This window comes from Callithrix jacchus, chromosome 18 (genome assembly GCF_049354715.1).
Source record: "Callithrix jacchus isolate 240 chromosome 18, calJac240_pri, whole genome shotgun sequence".
In the NCBI taxonomy this organism is placed as follows: Eukaryota; Metazoa; Chordata; class Mammalia; order Primates; family Cebidae; genus Callithrix; species Callithrix jacchus.
The window spans coordinates 41,823,433-41,849,074 of record NC_133519.1 but is presented as its reverse complement, the minus strand read 5'-3'; the positions used below and the strand labels follow the sequence as shown (position 1 = coordinate 41,849,074).

General features: G+C 39.9%; 2 protein-coding genes across 4 annotated transcripts in view; one reads left to right on the top strand and one right to left on the bottom strand.

The window, feature by feature from the left end:
* RGL1 (ral guanine nucleotide dissociation stimulator like 1) overlaps positions 1-25,642 on the bottom strand; it is a 303,693-nt gene that overhangs the window by 263,941 nt on the left and 14,110 nt on the right. The window lies entirely within an intron of this gene.
* On the top strand, positions 10,315-23,801 carry APOBEC4 (apolipoprotein B mRNA editing enzyme catalytic polypeptide like 4). Its single transcript, XM_008984847.5, has 2 exons — positions 10,315-10,537; positions 21,252-23,801. The coding sequence occupies exon 2, from the start codon at positions 21,282-21,284 to the stop codon at positions 22,389-22,391; it is 1,110 nt and encodes a 369-aa protein (XP_008983095.3). The 5' UTR covers positions 10,315-10,537; positions 21,252-21,281; the 3' UTR covers positions 22,392-23,801.

Here is a 25,642-nt window from a genome sequence, read left to right as displayed (position 1 = left end):
TCTGCACATGTACCCCAAAACTGAAAATGCAATTAAAAAAAAAAGAAATAAATGTAACCAATGAGTTAAAAGATTTATGTACTTGAAACTATAAAACATTGATTAAAATAAACGGAATAAGACACACATAAATGGAAAGATGTCTCCTATTCATGGATTGGAAGTATTAATATTGTACAAATGTCTAAGTGACTTAAAGTGCTATACATATTTAACACAATCCTCTATCAAAATTCCAAGGACATTTTTCACAAGAATAAAAAAAACTATTCTAAAATTCATATGGAAGGACAAAAGACCCCAATAAGCAAAGCAATGTTAGAATCTTTCTTTTTTCTTTTTTGGAGTCTTCTGCCATCTAGGCTGGAGTGCAGTAGCATCATCTCAGCTCACTGCAAACTCTGCCCCCTTGGTTCAAGTGATTCTCCTGCTTCAGCCTCCCAAGTAGCTAGGATTACAGGCATGTGCCACCATGCCCAGGTAGTTTTTGTATTTTTTAGTAGAGATGGGGTTTTGCCACGTTAACCAGGCTGGTCTCAAACTCCTGACCTCAGGTGATCAGCCCCTCTCAGTCTCCCAAAATGTTGGGACTACAGGCAGGAGCCATAGCACCCACCCAAGCAAAGCAATCTTAAAAAAGAAAAACAAAGTTGAAAGCATCACACTTCTTGATCTTAAATTATAAAGCTTTCATTATTAAAACAGAATGGTACAGTATATTACAAAGCTATAGTAATTGAAACAGTATGGTGTAGATTATGATCTCACAGGGAACAGACCAATGGAACAGAACAGAGAACCTTGAAATAAACCCAACTGTACCAAGAATACGTAATAAGGAAAAGACAGTCTCTTCAACAAATGATGTTGGGAAAACTGGATATTCACATTGAAAAGAACAAAATTTTACTTTTATGTTATACCACCCACAAAAATCAACTCAAAATTGATTAAATATTTAAATGTAAGAACAGAAACCATAAAACTCCAGAAGAAAATACAGGGGAAGTCTTGACATTCACTGAAACAATGATTTTTTTGCATATTACAGCAAAAGCTCAGGAAACAAAAGCAAAAGTACACAAGTGAAACTATATCAAACTAAAAAGCTACCATAGCACAAAGAAAATAATCAACAAAATAAAAAAGCAGCCTCTGAGTGGGGAAAAAAATATTGTTTTCAAACCATTTATGTGATAAGAGGCTACTATCAAAAATACATAAGCAATTCACATAACTCAATAGCAAAAATAAATAAATAATTTTTGCCACACTGTCTTCCACAAGGGTTGAACTATTTTCAAATGGGCAAAGGACCTGAATATATCTTTTTCCAAATAAGACACATAAATGGACAAAAGGTACATGAAAAGGCACTCAGCATCACTAATCAGGGAAATGTAAATCAAAACCACAATGAGGTATCAACTCTCACTTGTTAGGATGGCTATTAACAAAAAGACAAGAGACAAGCATTGGCAAGGGTGTGGAGAAAAGGGTATCACTTTTGCACTGTTGGCAGGATGTAAACTGGTACAGCCATTATGGAAAACAGTATGGAAAGTAGTAAAAAAAAAAAAAATAGAAATAGCAGGGACTGGGCCAAGGTGTAGACTAGAAGCACTTCGTGTGCACTGCTCTCACAGAGAGGGAACACAGGGGCCAGTGAACACTGACCGTGTAGACCCATCATCTGAGAAAGCACATCTGGATCTATCAAGGCAGCAGGGGAACACAGACATCAGAGAGGAGTGAAGCTGGGCACCAGCCTGCCTGGGTGCAGTGCAGAGCCAGAAGAACCTCTTCAACACGGGAAAGGGTAAGTGAGTGAGAGCCCCCCAGGGGAATCATGCTGTCCACAGGGACCTGTGCAAGAATATACGTGGGAGAATCCCCCTGGCCTCTCCGAACCCCTCACCATTCTTCTAGGCTAAGGCAAAGAGCCACTTGGACATTTGCTGGGGACAATTCTGAAGTCCAAGGCACCTCTACTAACCTTAGGCCCCAGAGCCCACCAGCACCAGCACCATAACCCCAACAGAGGCCGCAGTTGCAGTGCCTGAGTTAGACTGCTCCAATCTGTCTAAGATTGCTCCACTCCTTCTTGCTGGACAGAGCAAAGATTTTGTGATAAAGGTGCTACAAGCAATTACAACAAAAACAAAAATGGACAGATGGGACCTAGTTAAACTAAAAAACTTCTGCATAGCAAAAGAAACTATCGGCTGAGCGTAGTGGCTCACACCTGTAATCCCAGAATTTTGGGAGGGCAAGGTGGGCAGCTTCCTTGAGCCCAGGAGTTTGAGACCAGCTGACCAATACAGCAAAACCCCATCTCTATTAAAAATACAAAAAAAAGAAAGAAAAAAAATTAGCGAGGCAAAGTGGCACATGCCTATAGTCCCAGCTACTCAGAAAGCCGAGGCATGAGAATCACTTGAACCTGAAGGCTGAAGGCAGAGGTTGCAGGGAGCTGAACTTGTGCCACTGCACTGCAACAGAGCAAGACTCTGTCTCAAAAAAAATTACACACACACACACAAACACAAACTAAAGAATGGGAGAAAATATTTGCAAATTATGCATCTGACAAAGGTCTAATTTCTAGAACTGAGAAGGAACATCAACAAATTTACAAGCAAAAAACAACCCATTAAAAAGAAGCAAAGGACATGAACAGATACTTCTCAAAAGTGTGGCCAACAAGCATATGAAAAAAAACGCTCAACATCATTGATCAGTAGAGAAACGCAAATCAAAACCACAATGAGATAGCATCTCACACCAGTCAGAATGGCAATTATTAAAAAGTCAAAAAATAACAGATTTCGGTGAGGTTATGGAGAAAAGAAAACTCTTATACACTGCTGGTGGGAATGTAAATTAGTTCAGCCATTCTGAAAAGCAGCATGGTGATTTCTCAAAGAACTTAAAACGGAATTAGCATGCAACCCAGCAACCCCATTATCAGGTATATACTTTAAAATATGTAAATCATTCTATTATGAAGACACACAGACTCACGTGTTCATTGCAGCACTATTCACAACAGCAAAGACATAGAATCAACTGAAATACCCATCAATGGCAAACTGGATTTTCAAACTGTGGTACGTATATACCATGGAATACTATGCAGCCATTTAAAAAGATGAGATCATGTCCTTTGCAGTGACATGGATGAAGCTGGAGACCATTATCCTAAGCAAACTAACACAGGAACAGAAAACCAAATACTGCACATTCTCACTTATAAGTGGGAGCTCAACTTTTGAGTACATGTGGGCATAAAGAAAAGAACAACAGCCACTGCTAGGGCCTACTTGAGAGTGGAGGGTGGGAGGCTGAGGATCAAAAACCTCCCTGTCAGGTACAACGCTTATGACCCCAGTGACAAAATAATCTGTACACCAAATCCTCACAACAAGCAATTTACCTATATAACAAACCTACACATGTACCTTTGAACCCAAAATCAAAGTTAAAAATAAATAAAATGATGACCTGTTTAAAAATACATATATGATGCAGCAATCCCTCTTGTGAGTATATATTCAAAGGAAATGAAATCAACATTTCTTAGGATATCTGTGCTTCCATGTTCATTGCAGTATATTATTCACAATAGCCAAAATATAGACAACGTACACTGATAGATGAATAGATAAAAACTTGTGAGAGGTATATATACATATATATACACACATATATAGCGGAATATCATTCAGCCTTTAAAAAGGAGGTCCCGACAGTTATGAAAACACAGATGAAGGGCATTATGCCAAGTGAAATAAGCTAGATACAGAAAGAAAAATACTACATGATCTCACTTTTAGGTGGAATCTTTAAAAAGTCAAATATAGAGAAACAGAATAGAACAATGATTACCAAGGGCAGTCAGGTGATGATGGAGAGATGTAGGTCAAATAGTACAAAGTTGCAGTTATATAGGATGAATAAGGTAATAATATTGTATTGTATACAGGAAATTTTCCAGGAGAGAGTTCATGTGCTCTTACCACACAACACATACCCCAAAAAAGGTAACTATGTTAGGAGATAAACATGTTAATTTGCTTAACTGCAGTAATCATTTCAGTATGTACATGCGTATCAAAACATCATTTTGTATGCCTTAAATATATACTGTAAGAATTTTTTATTAAATTCAATGTTTTATTAAATTAAATGTTTAAACTGCCATCTGCATTGTAGGCTAGCCAGAGTAATAACCCTAAACAAAAATTAGTGAACTTAGTTAAGAGTCTGCCTAGAAAGATCAGTTGTTAGAATCACTAGTTTAAAGAATGCTACAAGAGGGAATTATGACACCAAGCCAATCCAGGCATTCTTGTACTTTTCTTTCTTGCTGGTAATTTTATGCAGCAGGTTGAGAAAGCTACTTTATGCTAGGATAGCCTGTGTATCAATAATTGTAATAATAACTTCTATGATGCATTTTTCTTCTCATATCTTTTCCTGCCTACCATGATGCCAGAATTTTATAAGGGATCGGTACAATTTGAAGGGATCTGAATAACCTCAATATATTTTATCTCTACTCTTTGATTTGACTTAAGGAAGCACCAACAGAACATACGCATTCCCATGTGATACAGAAGCCTAAAATCACGAGATGAAACCCAACATCACGAACTTGTTATGTTTTGTTGGTGGTGGTGATCAGGGTCTCACTCTGCTGCCAGGCTGGAGGCTGGAGTGCAGTGGCACAATTTCAGCTCATGGCGGCTTCAACCTCCCAGGCTCAAACAATCCTCCCACCTCAGCTTCCTGAGTAGCTGCCACCATACTTGGTAATTTTTGAGTCTTTAGTAGACATAGTGTTTCGCCATGTTACCCAGGCTGCACTCGAACTCCTGGGCTCAAGCAATCTGCTTGCCTCAGCCTCTCAAAGTGCTAGGATTACAGGCATAAGCCTGTGCATCTGGCCATGAAACCCAACATCAAGGATTCAAAGCAAAGCAACTTGTGGGGAAAGAACGTAAAGCAAACACTGGGTAGTGTGGCCAGAGCATAATAATTAGATTTTCTGGTTTTCAAAAACTTGAAAAAGAAAGTGTGATGTGCTGTTTTTGCAATTTTCGGTAGCAAATAGATGCGTGTAAAGAAAAACAATAAAATTGCTGTATTTGAGTACCTTTTTAACTCTTGGATGAGTGCTAGGACTCATGCCTGTAATCCCAACATTTCAGAAGGCCAAGGCAAGCAGATCGCTTGAGCCCAAGAATTCGAGAGCAGCTTGGGCAACATGGCAAAACCCTGTTCTCTATTTAAAAAGTAAATAAAACAAAAAAATTCTTGTTCTTCTCGATTTCCTGCTTGTTCTTACTATGTGTTAAGTGAACAATAATTGTATCCTCAAAAAAAGGAAAAATGAACATCTCAAGCTTGTGAAATTACTTTAAGATCTCTTCCTAGGCTGGGCACGGGGGCTTATACCTGCAATCCCAGCACTTTGGGAGGCCGAGGCAGGCAGATCACGAGGTCAGAAGTTCAAGACCAGCCTGGCCAACATGGCGAAACCCTGTCTCTACTCAATATACAAAAAAATTAGCTGGGCACGGTGGTGCGTGCCTGTAGTCCGAGCTACCCAGCAAGCTGAGGCAGGAGAATTGCTTGAACCTGGGAGGCGGAGGTTGCAGTGAGCCAAGATCATGCCACTGCACTCCAGCCTGGGCTACAGAGCAAGACTCCATCTCAAAAAAAAAAAAAATATATATATATATATATGTCTTCCTATATTCCCATCAACATACTTCTTGAGACTGGCTTCCTCTATTATGGTGCTAACAAAACAAAACAAAAAAATAGGTTAGATATACACTACATTCTGCAAATGTTGTTATCAATTCAACATAAAGCAAAAAGCAAGTTAGTTGGTCACAATAAAAATAGTATAAATAAATATGCAAAATATTCGCAAAATGTGTGTATATAGAACATTAAAGATTTATTATTTCCTTGATAACTTTTAAATTTAATTACAATTTTGAATATAATGAGAGTAATAGTGATTCTCTATATTAATTACCTATATCCATACTTTCAATAAACAACATATATAGTTTTGTAATTATTTTTTCCCATGTTTGTTCTGTTCATATTTTTTTGTTGTTGTTTTTTTTGAGATGGCGTTTCGCTCTGTCACCAGGCTGAAGTGCAGTGGCATGATCTCAGCTCATTGCAACCTCCACCTCCCGGGTTCAAGCGATTCTCCCTCCTCAACCTCCCAAATAGCTGGGATTACAGGCATGCACCACCACACCCAGCTAATTTCTGTATTTTTAGTACAGATGGGGTTTCACCATATTGGCCAGGATGATCTCGATCTCTTGACCTCGTGATCCTCCCACCTCAGCCTCCCAAAGTGCTGGGTTTACAGGCGTGAGCTACCACGCCCAGCCTGTTCTGTTCATATATACACAAATACAGACATATAAACAAATAGAACAGAACCTAGAAATAAACCCATGAATATGCGGTCAATGATCTTTGACAAGGATGTCAAAACTACACAATGGGAAAGGATAGTCTCTTCAACAAATGATGATGAAAAAATGGGATATTCACATACAAAAAAATGAAATTGGACCTTTGTCTTACATCATACACAAAAATCACTCAAAATAGACTAAAGATCTAAACATAAGACTTCAAACTAAAACTCTGACATGAAAACATAACAAGATAAGTTTCATAACTTTCTTCTTGGCAATGATTTCTTGGACATGACACCAAAAATACAGGCAACAAAAGCAAAAATAGAGATGTGTTCTGTTTGTATTTATTGAAATGCAATTTAAAAATTTTATATCTGTTGATTTGTTTATATCTGTTTAATTACCAAAAAATAGCTTTATGTTCTATATGTTTTTTATCTTCTTTCTAAAATATCATTTTTATTAACTTTTACAAAAGTATTAGTGTTAAAAGAAAATCATTAGACAAATTAAATTTAACAGAGCTTAATAGAGCAAGGAATGACTGGCAAAGCAGGCAGTTCCCCAAACCAGAACAAGTTCAGAGCATCTCCAGCACTGCTGTATGGTCAGAGAGGATTTGCGGACAGAAAAAGGAAAGCGACATAAGAAAAATGGAAGTGAGGTACAGAAACAGCTGGGTTTGTTATAGTTTGGCATTTCCCCGATTTGAACGCTCTCTGAACAGTTGGCTGCCTTTGGCCAAAGCTTGCTGATCGGTACAAGAGTAGGTTATAGTTCATTTACACTCCAGTTAGGTTGCAGTTAGCTGTGTACGAAGAAACCTTTAGGACGAACCTAAAATATGTAAGGAGGCAGCTTTAGACTAAACTTAATTTAACAATTCCCCGCCTTTTGGTCAACCTCTTAATTTTGACACCGACCAAAACTCTAAGCACTGATGTCACTCTGTTGCCATCATAAATGTACTTATTTGGTCTTAGATCCCACCAAGGAAGAGCAGAACAGTTGGTTTTTAAGGTGGGAACAAGATTTCAGGTTTCTTTTTTGTAAGAGTTAGGGAGCCAAGGGGACTTGCTTGTGCTGGAATCTCCTGTTTTCATAAGAAAGAAAAAAACAAAACCAAACAAACAAAAAACCTGGTCTGCTTTGGGATCTGTTTGCTTTCGGAAAATTTCAGTTTACATCACATTTAGCATGAGTGACTCCATTTTGGTTTGGTCTGGTTGGCTGGGGCCTAGTGTACAAGCTCAGCCCAAAGCAAAGGCTCTCAGCACTATGTTTAACAGATGGTTTGGAAACATCAGTTGGTCCTTTCCCACAGATAGTTAAAGCCTTCTTTAGAGCATCTAAACAGTCTGTAGAAGTAAAGACGGTGTCTTTACCCTACACTTCCTCTGTTTAAGTTTTAGGAGTCACTTTTAGTTCTAAGTATTTGCTGCTGTCTCCCCTAGGATAATGAAGAAAATCAATTCTAAGAGAAAGTCTGTGGATTTAGCAAATTGAGGGTGGTCCTACAGAAAGCTCCCCACTGTTAAGACTGCGCTGCCACCTAGTGGCCATCCTGTTTATGACCCCGAGCTCAAAGATCACCCTCTGCTCTTTTGTCTCCTTTTCATCTCAACTCCAGTGCTTTTCGTATCTCATTTTTCCCATCTAACTCCTTAGTGAGTTCCATGAAATCTACTTAATCCTCTGATCTTTACTTGAAGCTTGCTTTCTAATTAGGTTCATTTTATCAGGTAGTTTGTTACTGCTACATGAATGTGAGCACTATTATTCAGTGTCAACCAAACTGCTACTAAAGTGATGAATTATATAATTAGTTGGGTACCATATGTTCAAATAAAAGTTTAACATTTTAGCAATAACTTATAAATATTTTGCTTCCTGCCACCCAAAGAGAAAGTTGCCTTATAAGCGGCAACTAGCAACACATGAGCCATCTTGCATAGACCCCAAATTGGGTTGCCAGAATATAGATAATTAATTTTTGGAGTACCAAACTGAGTAAATGTTTCTTAAAAATGTATAGCATTGTAGGAGAGTTTGGCCTTGATCTTCTTCATTATAATCTCATAATAGCTTTATATAAACAATATATATCATAACTCATCTGAATGAAGATGAAACATGGCAGATTAACAAAGGAAGACAGAATAGAGAAGAAAGGAGTCTGTTGGAGAAACTAGACCTTTCTTCCAAGCATATCCTTTCTGATACACATCAATTTAGCAAGTGAACAGGATCCATGGTCAAGGCCCTTCATTTCCTCATGATGAAACGTAGTCTTAAAAGTCATACTGAGCAACCTAAATGGAATATTGCAAACTTAACCTTCCTTGGAGTCTTCCTATATCTAACAGACAACTACCTTTTAAAAATGATAGCTAACTGGGGTTGCCTATCCCTAAAATCACCCTAAAATGCAATTGGTAAATATATTAATGGGCGAAGGCTCATTTTTCCTGTTTCTTTAGGCTTAACCTTCCAGAGACGTATCATTTATTGAGCATCTAATCCACCACTGAAGGTATACAGTGCACAGGGATGCTGGTACAGATTTTGGGATTATATTTTGTGTCTTTTCCTCCCCTCATTGGAAGCTGTCAGACAGCTAATACTTTTTTACAGAACTATCAGAACAGCTTTTGTTAACTAATATTTTTAAAGTAATGTTTGCAATATTTATCAATTATTAGAATTAAATAAAAGAGGAGCTACGAGGATCAATGTTCAGTTTCATATTTACAAGTTCATTCAGTTAGAAGATGCTAGGAAAATGGGAGCAAGAAATTAGAACAAAGGCATGACCCATGGCAAATGGTGGGGAAGCGACAGGATGCAGCAGTGACCATGTGCCAGAGAAAGCACCAAGGAAGATGAAACTGAAAATAACCGGCTGAGGAGCTCATGAGTGCACCTGAGACCCTTAGGAGACAAAAACCTCTTGTCTAGAAGGAGCACTCTGGATGAGAAAGGATACGTGCTGTTGTGTAGTCTGGAAGTTTGACAGTGGAAACAAGAGTGGCGACGCTGGGAGAAGGCAGAAGGTGCCCTCTGGGTGCTCAGTATCCCTGGGTTATTTTTAGAGTATGTCTGCTTACAGCCAGCAGTTACTACTGAATGTACACGTAGCGATCCCCACTTGCTCCTTTAGGTGGCCTGGGGAAGAGGAATGAGGGAATAATCCAGAGTGATTCACAAACAGTGAACCATGACTATCAATGTGCCTCGTGTCTAGGAGACAGTGTGGGGGTCAAGGGAAACTAAGGAAAAGAATGGAGAAGGACAAGTGGCTCTTCCGTGGGCCACAGAGAAGGGACTACAACTGATCCAGGAACAAAGCTTGTCTTAAACTGTAGGGAACCACATGCATACCAATAGCAAGAATCTCCCAGGCAATTTCTAAGAGGAGGGAAACTGCTAACACATAGTCCAGGTTTGGACAGAATCGAGAACAACCCCTTTAAGGACTGTGGGGCCCTTGGGGGAAGTCAACTCTCCGCTCCCTCTCACAGAGGGCAAGCATCCCAAGGAGAAGCCCTGGCACCTGCACAGGCAAGAGTACCACCAGGCCTGGCACCTCTCTAGACCAGAGGAAAATGCTGAAGAACAGGCCCTCAGAACTTGATACTTCAGCTAGAGGAAGGAAAACCTCAACGCATTCTCTGCAACAGTCAGCTATTACCCCTTTTACCCAGACTGGAATATGCAGTCCTGTATATTTTCATCTTTGGAACAGGTGGCTTGATATGCAAATAAAGTAACAAGTGTCAGAGCTGTATCCTAGCAGTAGCTACTTTGCAAACGTTACCATGGCACCCAGTCAACAGTGTTCTTAGAGGTAGCCACACCTCAGCAAGGTCTTTCTAACTTGAAACAGCAAAGTTCAAATGCAGGAATCGACACAAGCTGTGAAAGAGTCCTAAACCTATTATAAGGTAAATCTCTGCAGCACAACTGCCCTGTGAAGCTACTTGAAACTGGGCATGGGACTTAAAGGAATAAAAAAAGGAAACGGACCATCTCTTCTAACACCTGGAATGTGATCCAAGCCTGGAGACAAACTGATGGTAATTACAACTGCTAACATTTGTTTTTAGCTGCTAACAGATTGTGCACAGATTGAGAAGGGCAAACTCCATTCTCCAATTACTCCAGTGCAAACTGTGCCTTAACAGTACGCACTAAATCCTAGCTGAGTGAAATGAGAGCAGATTGTCCTTATGGTGTGGTTCATTTATGTTAAACTATGGAAGGCTGTCCTCCCACGGTCCCAGTCCAGGGGCCACTCACAGCCAGATGCAGAGAGCCCTCCAGCATGCTGGGCTCTACACATCTCTGTTTCTTACTGCTTGCAGATCTGTTCCACAGAGTATAACGTGCATTTCCCAAGCACAGACAAAGCAAAAGAAAAAGGTAGGGACACCAGCTACCAGGGAAACAAGTCTTAAGCAACCTGGCTGGTGAGCCAATCAAGGTTGCTGAGGGAGGCCCTGGGCCTAAACAGGGTACATTTCTACCTGGTTAGGGGAGAATAAAATGACAGATACCAAAAGTTAACAAGACAGTCTGTGATTGGTAACAAATTGATACAATAAACCATGAATTCTACAAGAGTTCAAAGGGGGCAACAGTTCTTTCCTGCTTCCTCTTCAGATGAGGGTGATCAAAGAACAAGCCCAGACAGACTGAAAACATGAAAACTTCACCAATAGGAAATTACAGTTGGTTGACACTGAAAAGCCATCATCAAGAATGAGATGACAGAGCTTCCTCCACTATGTGTCAAGGCCACTGTCCTCTCTTAAAGACAGACATCACGTATCATTTCTGGCTAAAACAGCCACAGAAGACAGGGGTGTAAAGGAAGGAGTGCTTAGAAACGCAACAGGAAGTTTCCATTTTGCTACCTTTATCTAAAAACACACAAAGACTTTTGTTTCCCCAAAGGGTAATTATGGGACTATTATATATAGTTAACTCTACATACACACCACCTTAACAAATAGTGATCAAGACAGAAAAGTGCCTCTTGGTTCTGTTTCCATAAGATTAAGCCAAATCAATCTGTATACTGTCTGTGGGTGAGTTGAAATTATAATTTGAGTAGTAACCCGGATGTCTGGTGGACCACCCAGGGGCTGACCGCATTAAGGGCACAATATTAAAAAGCATGTGAGTTTGGGCTTGGTTTTGGCAAGTTCTGATGGAGAGATCTACCCAGCCCAATGAGGAAAGCTAAGCCAGGAGGAGGAGGTCCAGGGAGAAAACAATGCTTGGGAGCAAGCAGGAAATGGTATCAGGTTTCAAGAGACTGTCAACTGCCAAAGGCTAAATCCAGCTCCCTGGAAGGAAAACTATGACAAGGTCTAGGAAGCCTCAGCTTAGGAATTCAGTTACATCAGGAAAATATAGTACTAAGGAAAAAACAAGCTAATGTCCAATCCTATGGATTAAGGTGACACAGCAGAGGCTGGGGGAAATCTAGAATCTGGTGGGTATGTAGTGCCAGAGTTGCTACAGGATATTAGCCACTGAGACAATGGTGACACGAGTAAAGTCACACTCCACCTAGAGTTGGATTGAAGCTTTTAACATATTTTCTGCCCAGAACAGGAATAGCATAGAGATGCTGCAGGTTTCAGGCTAGAGATCAAGGTGTATCAAATACAGCAATGGCTGAGCTGATCTGGGTTCAGGAAGAGAGGTGAACAAGCACTTCCATATGAGAGGCCATAATGTATTTATTAGCACAAGTGCTTAGAATTGTGACCCGATAAATGACATTTTGAGAAGTGAAAAATATATTCTGTTGCAATGGTCAGTTTACCTCATTTAGATTTCCTGCCTTATCAGTTTTGTTATCTGACAAGTAAAAAGCGAAACCATAAATACTAGAAGAAAATATGGGAAATACTTAATTATGCTTTGATGAGGAAAGCTTTTCTAAATACAATAAGAAAAAGCAAATCGTAATAGGAGACATGGGACCACATAAAAATGTAAAATTTGGGCTGGTGTGGTGGCTCAAGCCTGTAATCCCAGCACTTTGGGAGGCCGAGGTGGGTGGATCACAAGGTCAAGAGATCGAGACTATCCTGGTCAACATGGTGAAACCCTGTCTCTACTAAAAATACAAAAAATTAGCTGGGCATTGTGGCACGTGCCTGTAATCCCAGCTACTCAGGAGGTTGAGGCAGGAGAATTGCCCAGACCCAGGAGGCAAAGGTTGCGGTGAGCCGAGATTGTGCCATTGCACTCCAGCCTGGGTAACAAGAGCAAAACTCCGTCTCAAAAAAAAAAAAAAAAATGTAAAATTTGGTGCAATTAAAATATCACTGGCATAATTAAGAGGCTGTACAAACCAGATAAAAAATTAGAAACAAATATGGCAGATTTAATATTCTTGATGCATAAAGATGTCTTATAAACCATTAAGAAAATCCTCAGGGCCGTCCCCAGAGAAGATGGCGCTGTAGGACCAAATCAGGATTGCAGCTCCCAGTGAAAGTGCAGAGGGTGAGTGGATGCCGCATTTCCAGACAGATCTTTATTGCCCACAGACCAGGAGATTCCCAGGTGTAGGAGCCCCACGGGCCACCAGTGCGGCTGTTTGGGCCAGCGCAGCTGTCTCAGCGGGTGCCACAGTGCAGCGGCACTCCATACAAAATACACTGGTTTGGTTGCCCTGTTAAACCAGCAATTAGAGATTTTGGAAGGCAGATTAGCACATTCATCTGATTAAATGGGACTTAAACAGAAAGCCAGGCCAGGAGATACCCAGGCAGGGACATTGTTTCGGCCGGCGCAGTGGGTCGCCACACAGGAAATCACACAGATCCCGGCGCCCTTTCAGCAGGTGACTGGAACACCTGGGAGAGAGTCAACCGTTCAACTTAAAAAAAAAAAAAGTGCTCTGAGGCAGGGAGTCAGGTGATCAGACTCGGCGGTTCCCAACCCCACAAAAACAAACAAAACAGCAATTGGAAACGCTCGGGGTTGAGAGTTTCATGGCAAGCACAGCTGAACCCAGGACAGTGCAGCTCGGTGGGGGAGGGGCGTCTGCCATTACATAGGCACTCGACCACTATGAAGGTACTCTGCCATTGCTGACGCAGCCTGCCATTGCCGAGGCAACCTGCCATAACAGATAGAGTCCGCCATTACAAAGGCAGGCCACCATCACCACGGCAGTTCTAACCACACCCTTATACACAAGACTACAGGGAACTACATGCAGCAGCAGGGCGGAGCCCACGGCAGCAGGGCAGAACCCAGAGCAGCTCAGCATAGCCACTACAGGCAGGCAGTGACTAGACTGCCTCCTTGCTGGGCAGGACAGTGCAACAGACACTCATAAATAAAGCCCTAACTCCCAGGGACAGAGCACCCGAGGAAAAAAAGGGGCTTTATGAGTTCTGCTGCAGCAGACTTAAACGTACCTGCCTAGCAGCCCTGAATGAACAATGGAGCTCACAGCTCAGCACTTGAGTACAGACTGGCTCCTCAAGCAGCTCCCTAACCCACATATATCCAAAGAGTCACCTCACAAAGGACTGATCAGACTGACATTGGGCGGGCATCATTCAGGGACGAAGATAGCAGAAGAAGAAACTAGTAGCAACCCTCACAGTTCTGCAGCTGCTATAGGTGTTCCCCAGGCAAGCAGGGCCTGGAGTGGACCTCAGCAGTCCTACAGCAGAGGGGCCAGAGTGTTAGAAGGAAAACCAGAAACAGAAATACTTCATCATCAACAATCTGGACGTCTACTCAAAGACCCAATCGGAAAATCAGCAACTATTAGGACGACAGGTGGATAAATCCACAAAGATGGGAAGAAACCAGCACAAAAAGGAGGAAAACACCCGAAACCAGAACACCTCACCTCCTACAAGGGAACACAACTCCTCACTAGCAATGGAACAAAGCTGGACAGAGAATAATTGTGATGAAATTACAGAATCAGACTTCAGAAGGTGGGTAATGAGAAACTTCCATGAGCTAAAAGAACATGTTCTAACTCAATGCAAAGAAACTAAGAATCTTGAAAAAAGATTTGAGGAAATGAAAAGAACAGACAACTTAGAGAGGAATATGAGTGAATTGAAGGAGCTGAAAAACACAACATGAGAACTTTGCGAAGCATGCACAACTTTCAACAGCTGAATTGATCAAGCAGAAGAAAGGATATCAGAAGTCGAAGATCCACTCAATGAAATAAAACAAGAAGGCAAGATTAGAGAAAAAAGCACAAAAAGGAATGAACAAAGTCTCCAAGAAATGTGGGACTATGTGAAGAGACCTAATCTACATTTGATAGGCGTGCCTGAATGTGACAAAGAGAATGAATCCAAGCTGGAAAATACTCTTCAGGATATTATCCAGGAAAATTTCCCCAACCTAGCAAGGCAGGCCAATATTCAAGTCCAGGAAATACAGAGAACACCACAAAGATATTCCGCAAGAAGAGCAACCCCAAGGCACATAATTGTCAAATTCACCAGGGTTGAAATGAAGGAGAAAATGCTAAGGGCAGCCAGAGAGAAAGGTCGGGTCACCCACAAAGGAAAGCCCATCAGACTCACAGCAGATCTCTTGGCAGAAACCCTGCAAGCCAGAAGACAGTGGGGGTCAATATTCAACATCCTTAAAGAAAAGAACTTTCAACCCAGAATTTCATATCCAGCCAAACTGAGCTTCATAAGTGAAGGAAAAATAAAATCCTTGGCGAACAAGCAAGTACTCAGAGATTTTTGTCACCACCAGGCCAGCTTTACAAGAGCTCCTGAAAGAGGCACTACACATAGAAAGGAACAACCAGTACCAGCCATTCCAAAAACATGCCAAATGCTAAAGAGCATCAACAAAATGAAGAATCTGCATCAACTAATGGGCAAAACAGCCAGCTAGCATCAAAATGGCAGTATCAAATTCACACATAACAATATTAACCCTAAATATAAATGGGCTAAATGTACCAATCAAAAGACACAGATTGGTAAATTGGATAAAAAGCCAAAACCCATCAGTGTACCATATCCAGGAAACCCATCTCACATGCAAAGATACACAAAGGCTAAAAATAAAGGGATGGAGGAAGATTTACCAAGCAAATGGAGAGCAAAAAAAGCAGGAATTGCAATTCTTGTTGCTGATAAAATAGACTTTAAAGCAACAAAGATCAAAAGAGACAAAGAAGGACATTACATCATGGTAAAGGGATCGATACAACAAGAAGAGTTAACAATCCTAAATATATATGGACCCAATACAGGAGCACCCAGATATATAAGGCAAGTTCTTAATGACTTACAAAAAGACTTAGACTCCCACACAATAATAGTGGGAGACTTTAACACTCCATTGTCAATATTAGACAGATCAACCAGACAGAAAAGTAACAAGGATATCCAGGACTTGAACTCAGACCTGAAACAAGCAAACCTGAAAGACATTTACAGAACTCTCCAACCCAAATCCACAGAATATACATTCTTCTCAGCACCACATCACACCTACTCTAAAATTGACCACAGAATTGGAAGTAAAGCACTGCTCAGCAAATGCAAAACAACTGAAATCATAACAAACAGCCTCTCAGACCATAGTGCAATCAAGTTAGAACTCAGAATTCAGAAACTAACTCAGAACCGCACAGCTTCATGGAAACTGAACAACTGGCTCTTGAATGTTGACTGGATAAACAATGAAATGAAGGCAGAAATAAAGAAGTTCTTCAAAACCAACAAGAATGAAGACACAACATACCAGAATCTCTGGGACACATTTAAAGCAGTCTCTAGAGGAAAATATATAGCAATAAGTGCCCACATGAGAAGAATGGAGAGATCCAAAATTGACACCCTATCGTCAAAATTGAAAGAGCTAGAGGAGCAAGATTAAAAAAAAAGCTCAAAACCTGGCAGAAGACAAGAAATTACTAAGATCAGAGAAGAACTGAAGGAGATAGAAACACAAAAAACCCTTCAAAATAATCAATAAATCCAAGAGCTGGTTTTTCGAAAAGATCAACAAAATAGACAGACCACTAGCCAGATTGATAAAAAAGAAAAGAGAGAATAACCAAAGAGATGCAATAAAAACAATTAAGGAAAAATTACCACAGATACCACAGAAATTCAAACCATCATCAGAGAATATTATAAACAATTCTATGCACATAAACTAGTAAACCTGGAAGAAATGGATAAATTCCTGGACACTTGTGTCCTCCCAAGAATAAACCAGGAGGAAGTCGAAACTATGAATAGACCAATAACAAGATCTGAAGTCAAGGCAGCAATTAAGAGCCTACCACACACAAAAAAAGCCCAGGTCCGGATGGGTTCACAGCCAAATTCTACCAGACACACAAAGAGGAACTGTTACCATTCCTTCTGAAACTATTCCAAATAATCCAAAAAGAGGGAATCTTTCCCAAATCATTTTATGAGACCAACATCATCCTGATTCCAAACCCCAGCAGAGACTCCACAAGAAAAGAAAACTTCAGGCCAATATCCATGATAAACATACACGCAAAAATCTTCAATAAAATACTGGCAAGCCAATTGCAACAGCACATCAAAAAGCTTATCCACCATGATCAAGTAGGATTCATTCCAGGGATGCAGGGCTGGTTCAACATATGCAAGTCTATAAACGTAATTCACCACATAAAGAGAACCAAAAACAAAAACCACATGATTACCTGAATTGATGCAGAGAAGGCATTTGACAAAATGCAACAGCCCTTTATGCTAAAAACCCTCAATAAACTCGGTATTGATGGAATATATCTCAAAATAATAAAAGCTATTTAAGACAAACCAACAGCCAATATCATACTCAATGGGCAAAAAGTGGAAGCATTCCCTTTGAAATCTGGCACTAAACAAAGATGCCCTCTCTCACCACTCCTATTCAATATAGTACTGGAAGTTCTAGCCAGAGCAATCAGGAAAGAAAAAGAAATAAAGGATATTCAAATAGGAAAGGAGGAAGCCAAATTGTCTCTATTTGCAGACGACATGATAGTATATCTAGAAGACCCCATCATCTCAGCCCAAAAACTCCTGAAACTGATAAGCAACTTCAGCAAAGTCTCAGGATACAAAATCAATGTGCAAAAATCACAAGCATTCCTACACACCAATAACAGACTTAAAGAGAGCCAAATCAAGAATGAACTGGCATTCACAATTGCTACAAAGAGAATAAAATACCTAGGAATACAACTAACAAGGAACGTAAGAGACCTCTTCAAGGAGTACTACAAACCACTGCTCAACGAAATAAGAGAGGACACAAACAGATGGAGAAATATTCCATGTTCATGGTAAGGAAGAATCAATATCGTGAAAATGGCCATACGGCCCAAGGTAATTCACAGACTCAACACTATCCCTATCAAGCTACCATTGACTTTCTTCACAGAACTGGAAAAAACCACCTTGAACTTCATATGGAACCAAAAGAGAGCCTGCATAGCCAAATCAATTCTAAGCAAAAAGAACACAGCAGGAGGCATCACACTACCAGACTTCAAACTATACTACAAGGCTACAGTAATCAAAACAGCATGGTACTGGTACCAAAACAGAGATACAGACCAATGGAACAGAACAGAGGCATCGGAGGCAACACAACATATCTACTACCATACAATCTTTAATAAACCTGACAAAAACAAGCAATGGGAAAGAATTCCCTGTTTAATAAATGGTGTTGGGAAAACTGGCTAGCCATGTGCAGAAAGCAGAAACTGGACCCCTTCCTGAAACCTTACACTAAAATTAACTCCAGATGAATTAAAGACTTAAACATAAGACCTGGCACGATAAAAACCCTAGAAGAAAATCTAGGCAAAACCATTCAGGACATAGGAGTAGGCAAGGACTTCATGACCAAAACACCAAAAGCATTGGCAACAAAAGCCAAAATAGACAAATGGGACCTAATCAAACTCCACAGCTTCTGCATGACAAAAGAAACAGTCACTAGAGTGAATCGGCAACCAACAGAATGGGAAATAAATTCTGCAGTTTACCCATCTGTCAAAGGGCTGATATCCAGAATTTACAAAGAAGTAAAACAGATTTACAAGAAAAAAACAAATAGGCCCATTCAAAAATGGGCAAAGGATATGAACAGACACTTTACAAAAGAAGACATACATGAGGCCAACAAACATGAAAAAATGCTCTTCATCACTGGTCACTAGAGAAATGCAAATCAAAACTACATTGAGATACCATCTCACGCCAGTTAGAATGGTGATCATTAAAAAATCTGGAGACAGCAGATGCTTGAGAGGATGTGGAGAAACAGGAACACTTTTACACTGCTGGTGGGAGTGTAAATTAGTTCAACCATTGTGGAAGACAGTGTGGCGATTCCTCAAGGACCTAGAAATAGAAATTCCATTTGACCCAGCAATCTCATTACTGGGTATATATCCAAAGGACTATAAATCATTCTACTATAAGGACACGTGCACACGAATGTTCATTGCAGCACTGCTTACGATAGCAAAGACCTGGAACCAACCCAAATGCCCATCGATGATAGACTGGACTGGGAAAATGTGGCACATATACACCATGGAATATTATGCAGCAATCAAAAATGATGAGTTCGTGTCCTTTGTAGGGACATGGATGAATCTGGAGAACATCATTCTCAGCAAACTGACACAAGAACAGAAAATGAAATACCGCATATTCTCACGCATAGGCAGGTGATGAACAGTGAGAACACATGGACACAGGGAGGGGAGCACTACACACTGGGGTCTATTGGGGGGAATAGGAGAGGGACAGCAGTGCGTAGCTGGGGAGGGATAGCATGGGGAGAAATGCCAGATGTGGGTGAAGGGGAGGAAGGCAGCAAATCACACTGCCACGTGTGTACCTATGCAACTATCTTGCATGTTCTGCACATGTACCCCAAAACCTAAAATGCAATTAAAAAAAAGAAAATCCTCAAACAAAAAATAGATTAAAAAGTCAAATATATTTCACAGAAGAATAAATACCACAGAACAATAAGCATGTCAAAAACTGTTCAACTTCACTAGAAATAGTAAAGGCACACATTACAGCAACAAAGAAATACCAGCGCTCACTTCTCAAAGTGGGATAAACAACACTGCAACAGAATGTGATAAGACTGGTACACCTTACTAGGAAGCGATTTGACAACGTTTGACCTAATACTATGATTTCTAGTAATCTATACTTTTAAAAAAAGAATCTCTGACTCTTTATAGTAAAAATTTATTATATGATATATGCAATAGATAATTTCTTTATGGAAATATTCATCAAAATGTTATAATAATTAAAAGAAGCAAGAAACTGAATGTTATATAATAAAGTACTAATTAGTCATGAATATTGTATTTTTTAAAGAACTTTTAATAACATGGGAAAATGTTCATGGCACAGTATTAAGTGAACAAGCAGGGTATAAAACATGACTTTATTTATATTATACATAACATACACATATAGCAAAAAGACTGGAGTGTAGGAGGATCACTTGAACCCAGGAGTTTGAGACCATCATCAGCAACATAACAAGATCTCGTCCCTCCTAAAAAAATTAAAAAAAATTATCTGGGCATGGTGGTGCATACCTGTGGTCTCATCTACTTGGGAGGCTGAGGCACAAGTATGACTTGGGCCCAGAAGGTTGAGGCTGCAGTGAGCCATGATCATGCCACTGCACTGCAATCTGAGCGATACAGCAAGATTCTGTCTCAAAAGCAAACAAAACAGGTAGCTCCTAGGGCATTATAGGAACAATGACAACTGAAGGAATATTGTTTAAATGAAAAAATCATTACTTAAAGATCTCAGCTTTCTGAGTTTAATATCCCAGCAACTGCTGATTTGAAACATTCTAAAGAACCATATTTGCTTTCCATAATAGTAATTTTTCAAAAATCCTCTAACAAGACCCACTCACTGGAAAGAAAACTCTTACATATCAGTGAATGAGTGTCCACAACCCAAAGAATACTCAAGTGGCACTTCCACAAGTGTAAGTCTCTACCATTAAGAAAAAGAGATCCCATGATCCCAGTCTCAAAAAAAAAGGAAAATCTCCAAATTATTGCCAGTGATTTTAAGAAAGAGTTGATTTTAAATGCAAGCACACTCAATAGTTCTGCATAATACATTAGATGTTATCATATTCTGAGAAGATTATGAACAAAATGCAAAACCCTTTTTTTGTACTTCCACAATTAAAAATAATCTAGATAACCCTAGGATTTGTACTTTTACTACTAAGAGCTAATATTTACTGAGTCCTTACTATGTGGCAAGCACATAATAAGCATTTTATGTGTATTCATTTATATTATTCAATGCTCAAGACAATCTTATGAGGTAAGTACTATTCATATCTTCATTTTACAGACAAGAAAGCTGTGGCTCCCAGGTGTTAAATAACTTGCCAAAGGCCACTAAGCGGATAACTGGTCAAGCCCAAATTTAACTGCAGACGGTCTGTTTCTAGCACTTGCATTGTTAACCCATTTGCTTTACTGACTTGGAGTCTCTGAAACAGGTAAAGGTGCATAATGCCTTTCCCTTTTGTTTCATCCCCATGCCCCAGGAGTCTCAAAGAATAATGCATCTGAACTCTTTAACCTAGTCATATATCACTATCTTTATTATGCTACTTCCTTTAAAGAAAGTATGGTTTAATAAATTAATGCATCAGCTTTAGTTTTTCCTGCACTGGTTTTATACATGATTTCTCTTCCTTGTTTAGGTTTGCAGCTAGAAGACCGTAAATCTAGCAATGGAGCCCTTATATGAGGAATACCTAGCAAATCGTGGGACAATAGTAAAACCTTATTACTGGCTAAGCTTCTCTCTGGATTGCGCTAACTGTCCTTACCATATTCGAACAGGTGAAGAAGCAAGAATTTCCCGCACAGAATTTTGCCAGATTTTTGGATTCCCTTATGGGCCAACATATCATCAAACAAAACACTTCACATTTTATGAACTAAAAACTCCTTCTGGTAGCCTGGTGCAAAAGGGCCATGCTAGCAGTTGCACCGGGAACTATATCCATCCAGAATCAATGCTCTTTGAAATGAATGGCTACCTTGACTCAGCCATAGACAGTAATGACAGCATCAGGCATATCATTCTGTATTCCAGCAACTCCCCTTGTAACGAAGCTAACCACTGCTGCATCAGCAAAATGTACAATTTCCTGATTACGTATCCAGGCGTCACTCTTAGTATTTATTTTTCTCAGCTCTATCATACTGAGATGGACTTTCCTGCCTCAGCATGGAACCGCGAAGCTCTCCGGAGCCTGGCTAGCTTATGGCCGCAGGTCATTTTGAGTCCAATAAGTGGTGGGATTTGGCATTCTCTCCTCCAAAACTTTGTTAGTGGTATCTCAGGATCACATGTTTTCCAGCCCATTTTAACTAGGAGAGCACTGGCTGACAGGCACAACGCATATGAAATCAATGCCATAACAGGCATAAAACCTTACTTCACTGATATACTTCTCCAAACAAAACAGAATCCGAACACGAAAGCGCAGGTGGCTTTAGAGAGCTACGCCTTAAACAATGCCTTTCCTGGACAGTCTTTTCAAATGACGAGTGGACAACTGCCACCCAACCTACCTCCAGACCTCAGGGCTCCTGTTGTTTTTGTGGTGGTGCCTCTCATACACTTACCACCAATGCATGTGGGCCAAAACCCAAATCAACCCAGAAATATTGTAAGGCACTTAAATATGCCTCAAATGTCATTCCAGGAAACGAACGACCTTGGAAGGCTTCCCACTGAAAGGTCAGTGGAAACAGTGGAAATCACAGAACAGTTTGCAAGTAGCAAGGAGGCAGATGAAAAGAAGAAAAACAAGAAGAAAGGGAAAAAATAAAGTCTGCATTCCTACAGCATAAACCAATTACCTGGGGACTTATTGATAGGCAATAAAAACCTGGAAACTTTCTCTCTTAGGCTGAGCCAAGATGGAGATAAACTGATGCGCTAAAAGCAAACCTTGAATCATTTACCAGATCGATTACTACAAAGTTGCACTATTCTAAACATATTCCTAAAGGTTTCCATAAGCAACTTGACCTCTCTCCTTTATTTTGAAAGTGACAGTATCAAAATGGAACCATTAGCAGCTTGCTAATATTTTGGTGCGGAAAAGGAATCTCATTATTCTATTCTACCCACATCGTCTTTCCACTGCAAAAGCCCATGGATGAAATAGCTGCCTAAATTGGTTTCAGTAAAAAAATGTACTGTAAAATTGAAAAACAGCCTGAATCTACTGACATTAAGTGCTGTTTGCAAAAGCAAACCAGTGATTTTCTATTAATTGTCAGTCGTGGACAGAAGATTTTAGGCAGCTCATGTTTTTCTAAAGTGATTCAAAATAGTTTTGTGTGGGAAAAAGCTCTTCTGCTGATTACATATTGCTATAAAAATTGATTTTTGAAACCTAGCCACCTGCTCAGTTTGATCTGCCCCAGCTCAGACCTCTCCCTACCGAGCAGATGATAGAGGAAAGATGGTACATGAGAACCTGCAATGGCTCTTGTCATCACATACCATATAAAATCCAAGTTCCTCTTACTGGCTTTCAAGGATCCTCCTTTAGCTTCCAGTTGCCTTGTCTCATCAGCAAGACCAGAAGTTCCTACCGGTCAAGCACTGTCTCTCCCTTCTCTTTAGCTTTGCCCTTAGGATCTAGCACATTATGTGGCAAAATGTAGGTAGCAAGGCTGAACTGACATTGCAATAACTTTACCAATGACTATGACTCAACATCCATTCTCCACACCAGCTGAAAGCCTCCTTAACCATCCTGCAACAGATGTTTTAATTTTTGTTAGCATCTATTCCCCTTCTAATGCAGCTCCCAATGCATAATGTGTGTTTACTTCCCTTTTTTCTGACTCCGTCCTCTTCACCAGTGAATATTTGTACCTTCTCTTAAAAGCTTCTTCAAAACACACTTCTGGGAAGTGCTCCTTGACTAATTCTCTAAGCACTTAAATGAAAGCACTTTGCTTATGCTTATTTCACATTTGCTGCCACTTGCCTCTTTGAAATATGAAAGATACATTGCAAGAAAAATGTACATTTACTTGTAACTTGCTATTAATTTTTTTCTTAATACATATATATATAAAGTAATCCTAAGCTAATAAAAGAATTTGCCACGACATTAAAACATTTAATACTCCATGAAGGAGGAGGAGAAAGAAAAACATATTTTAGGAATAGCAATTAGTATTGTGGTTAAAATAAAGATGAATAAAACTTTTAAATCAAAGTTCTATTGTTAGTATGCAAATTTTATTTGCTTTTTACATATATATTTACTTTTCATTGAATTTTTTAATGTTATAGAGTTCTCACACTGCCAAACCATGCCTGAAAATTCAAACCAATGGTACAACGAAAAGCCTCATCCACCATCATACAGTATATTCATATACTTGATTCATATACAAAATCTTTTAAAAAGTTATAACAAGAGTCAGAATTTAAGTCTGCTGCTGGTCTTCAGATTTTGAGTACAGTATGCCTTTACATAATACTTCCACTTAGTCATCTCTGTTCATTCCTCAGTAACATAACCCCCAACAAAATTTTGCTGGGAAAAAATACATACTTTTCAGGGAAAATACGCAGTTCAGAAATGAAGAGACTATTTTTTGAGGTTTTTGGTTCCCAAATAAAGTCTTCAGTTTACTAAGAATCCCATTTCTGAATTAATCATTCAACCTGCCCTTGGCTAGCTCAGCTACTCACTCAAGTACATTAGAAGCAGGCATCCTGCCTGCTGCCTCAAATGTCAACATTACTGCCCAGACATGGGTGACAGGTCCCATCAGGAGATACTGTAACCCTACTCAGAGTCCAATTCCTGCATGGACACATTCATCAAAACTAAACTCCTATCTGAAAATGCTCCCACATCAAAACAGTTTCACTCACCCACTTGCTTCACTCTTGCCAATAGCAAGTCTGCAACTCAGCATGCAAATTTTAATGGAATTATTGGAATATAGTTTTACTGTGGGTATATAATGATTGTTATTTAAAGAAGCACTGTTGGGGTTTATTTTTATTTCATGAAATCCTATGTCCACGATTTGGGATACTGAGTTATAAAGATCCCAACATGACCAATCCAGCATCTCTGATCATTATTAAAACAGATCCAATTTGTTGCCATGAAATCTGACCCCAAAGTGAACGGGCTACAACATGAATCAGGCTACAAAGAATCCAACCGGAAATATGATCTGGCTGGGTGCATTGGCTCAGACCTGTAATCCCAGCACTTTGGGAGGCTGAGGCAGGCAGATCACGAGGTCAGGTGTTCAAGACCTGCCCAGCCAACATAGTGAAACCCCATCTTTACTAAAACTACAAAAAAATTAGCTGGGCATGGTGGCAGGCATCTGTAATCCCAGCTACTCAGGAGGCTAATGCAAGAGAATCACTTGAACCCTCAAGGTGGAGGCTGCAGTGAGCCAAGATCACGCCATTGCACTCCAGCCCAGGTGACAGTGCAAGACTCAGTCTAAAAAAAAAAAAGAAAAGAAAGACACACGGTTCTGACATCAATGATGAACTCTTATATTTCTAATGTGAACCTGGATATCAATGGTATATAACAAAAAAAGAACTTGTCAGAACTACAGGAAAGAAAAGTGCCTTTGGCAGTTCAATTTTTGTACTGGCTAGATAAGACTAGGGCTAAAAGATTACTGACAGGTCATAAGTGCAGGCCAATACAGCCAACCTTAGACAAAGACTATTAGAAGAGCATAAAGATATACTGCCCAAGGCAAGTAATCTGTTTCCTTAGCTATAAAACAAGAAATGAGAGCTAGTTCATCTTTAAGGTTCCTTTCAGCTCTGTCTGCTACAAGATGGCACATAGCAAAGCAACAGTTCCACAAAGTGAGATCCTGCAGTACCGTGATCAGGTTTCCTTGCTCACTACACAGCGATTCTTGGTCATGTCAGGCTGGCCTAGGGATTGAGAGTGAGAAGTTGGGTTGCTCCACTTCTCTTCAGCAAACTGGCAATGGTGATATGGAAGCATATCTCTGCCTCCGCACATAGAGAAATGACGGAAATAAAGAAAATAGAAGTAAA

What these genes read in the sequence shown, in the direction of transcription:
- APOBEC4 (XM_008984847.5), top strand. Translation starts at nt 21,282, where the DNA reads ATGGAGCCCTTATATGAGGAATACCTAGCAAATCGTGGGACAATAGTA.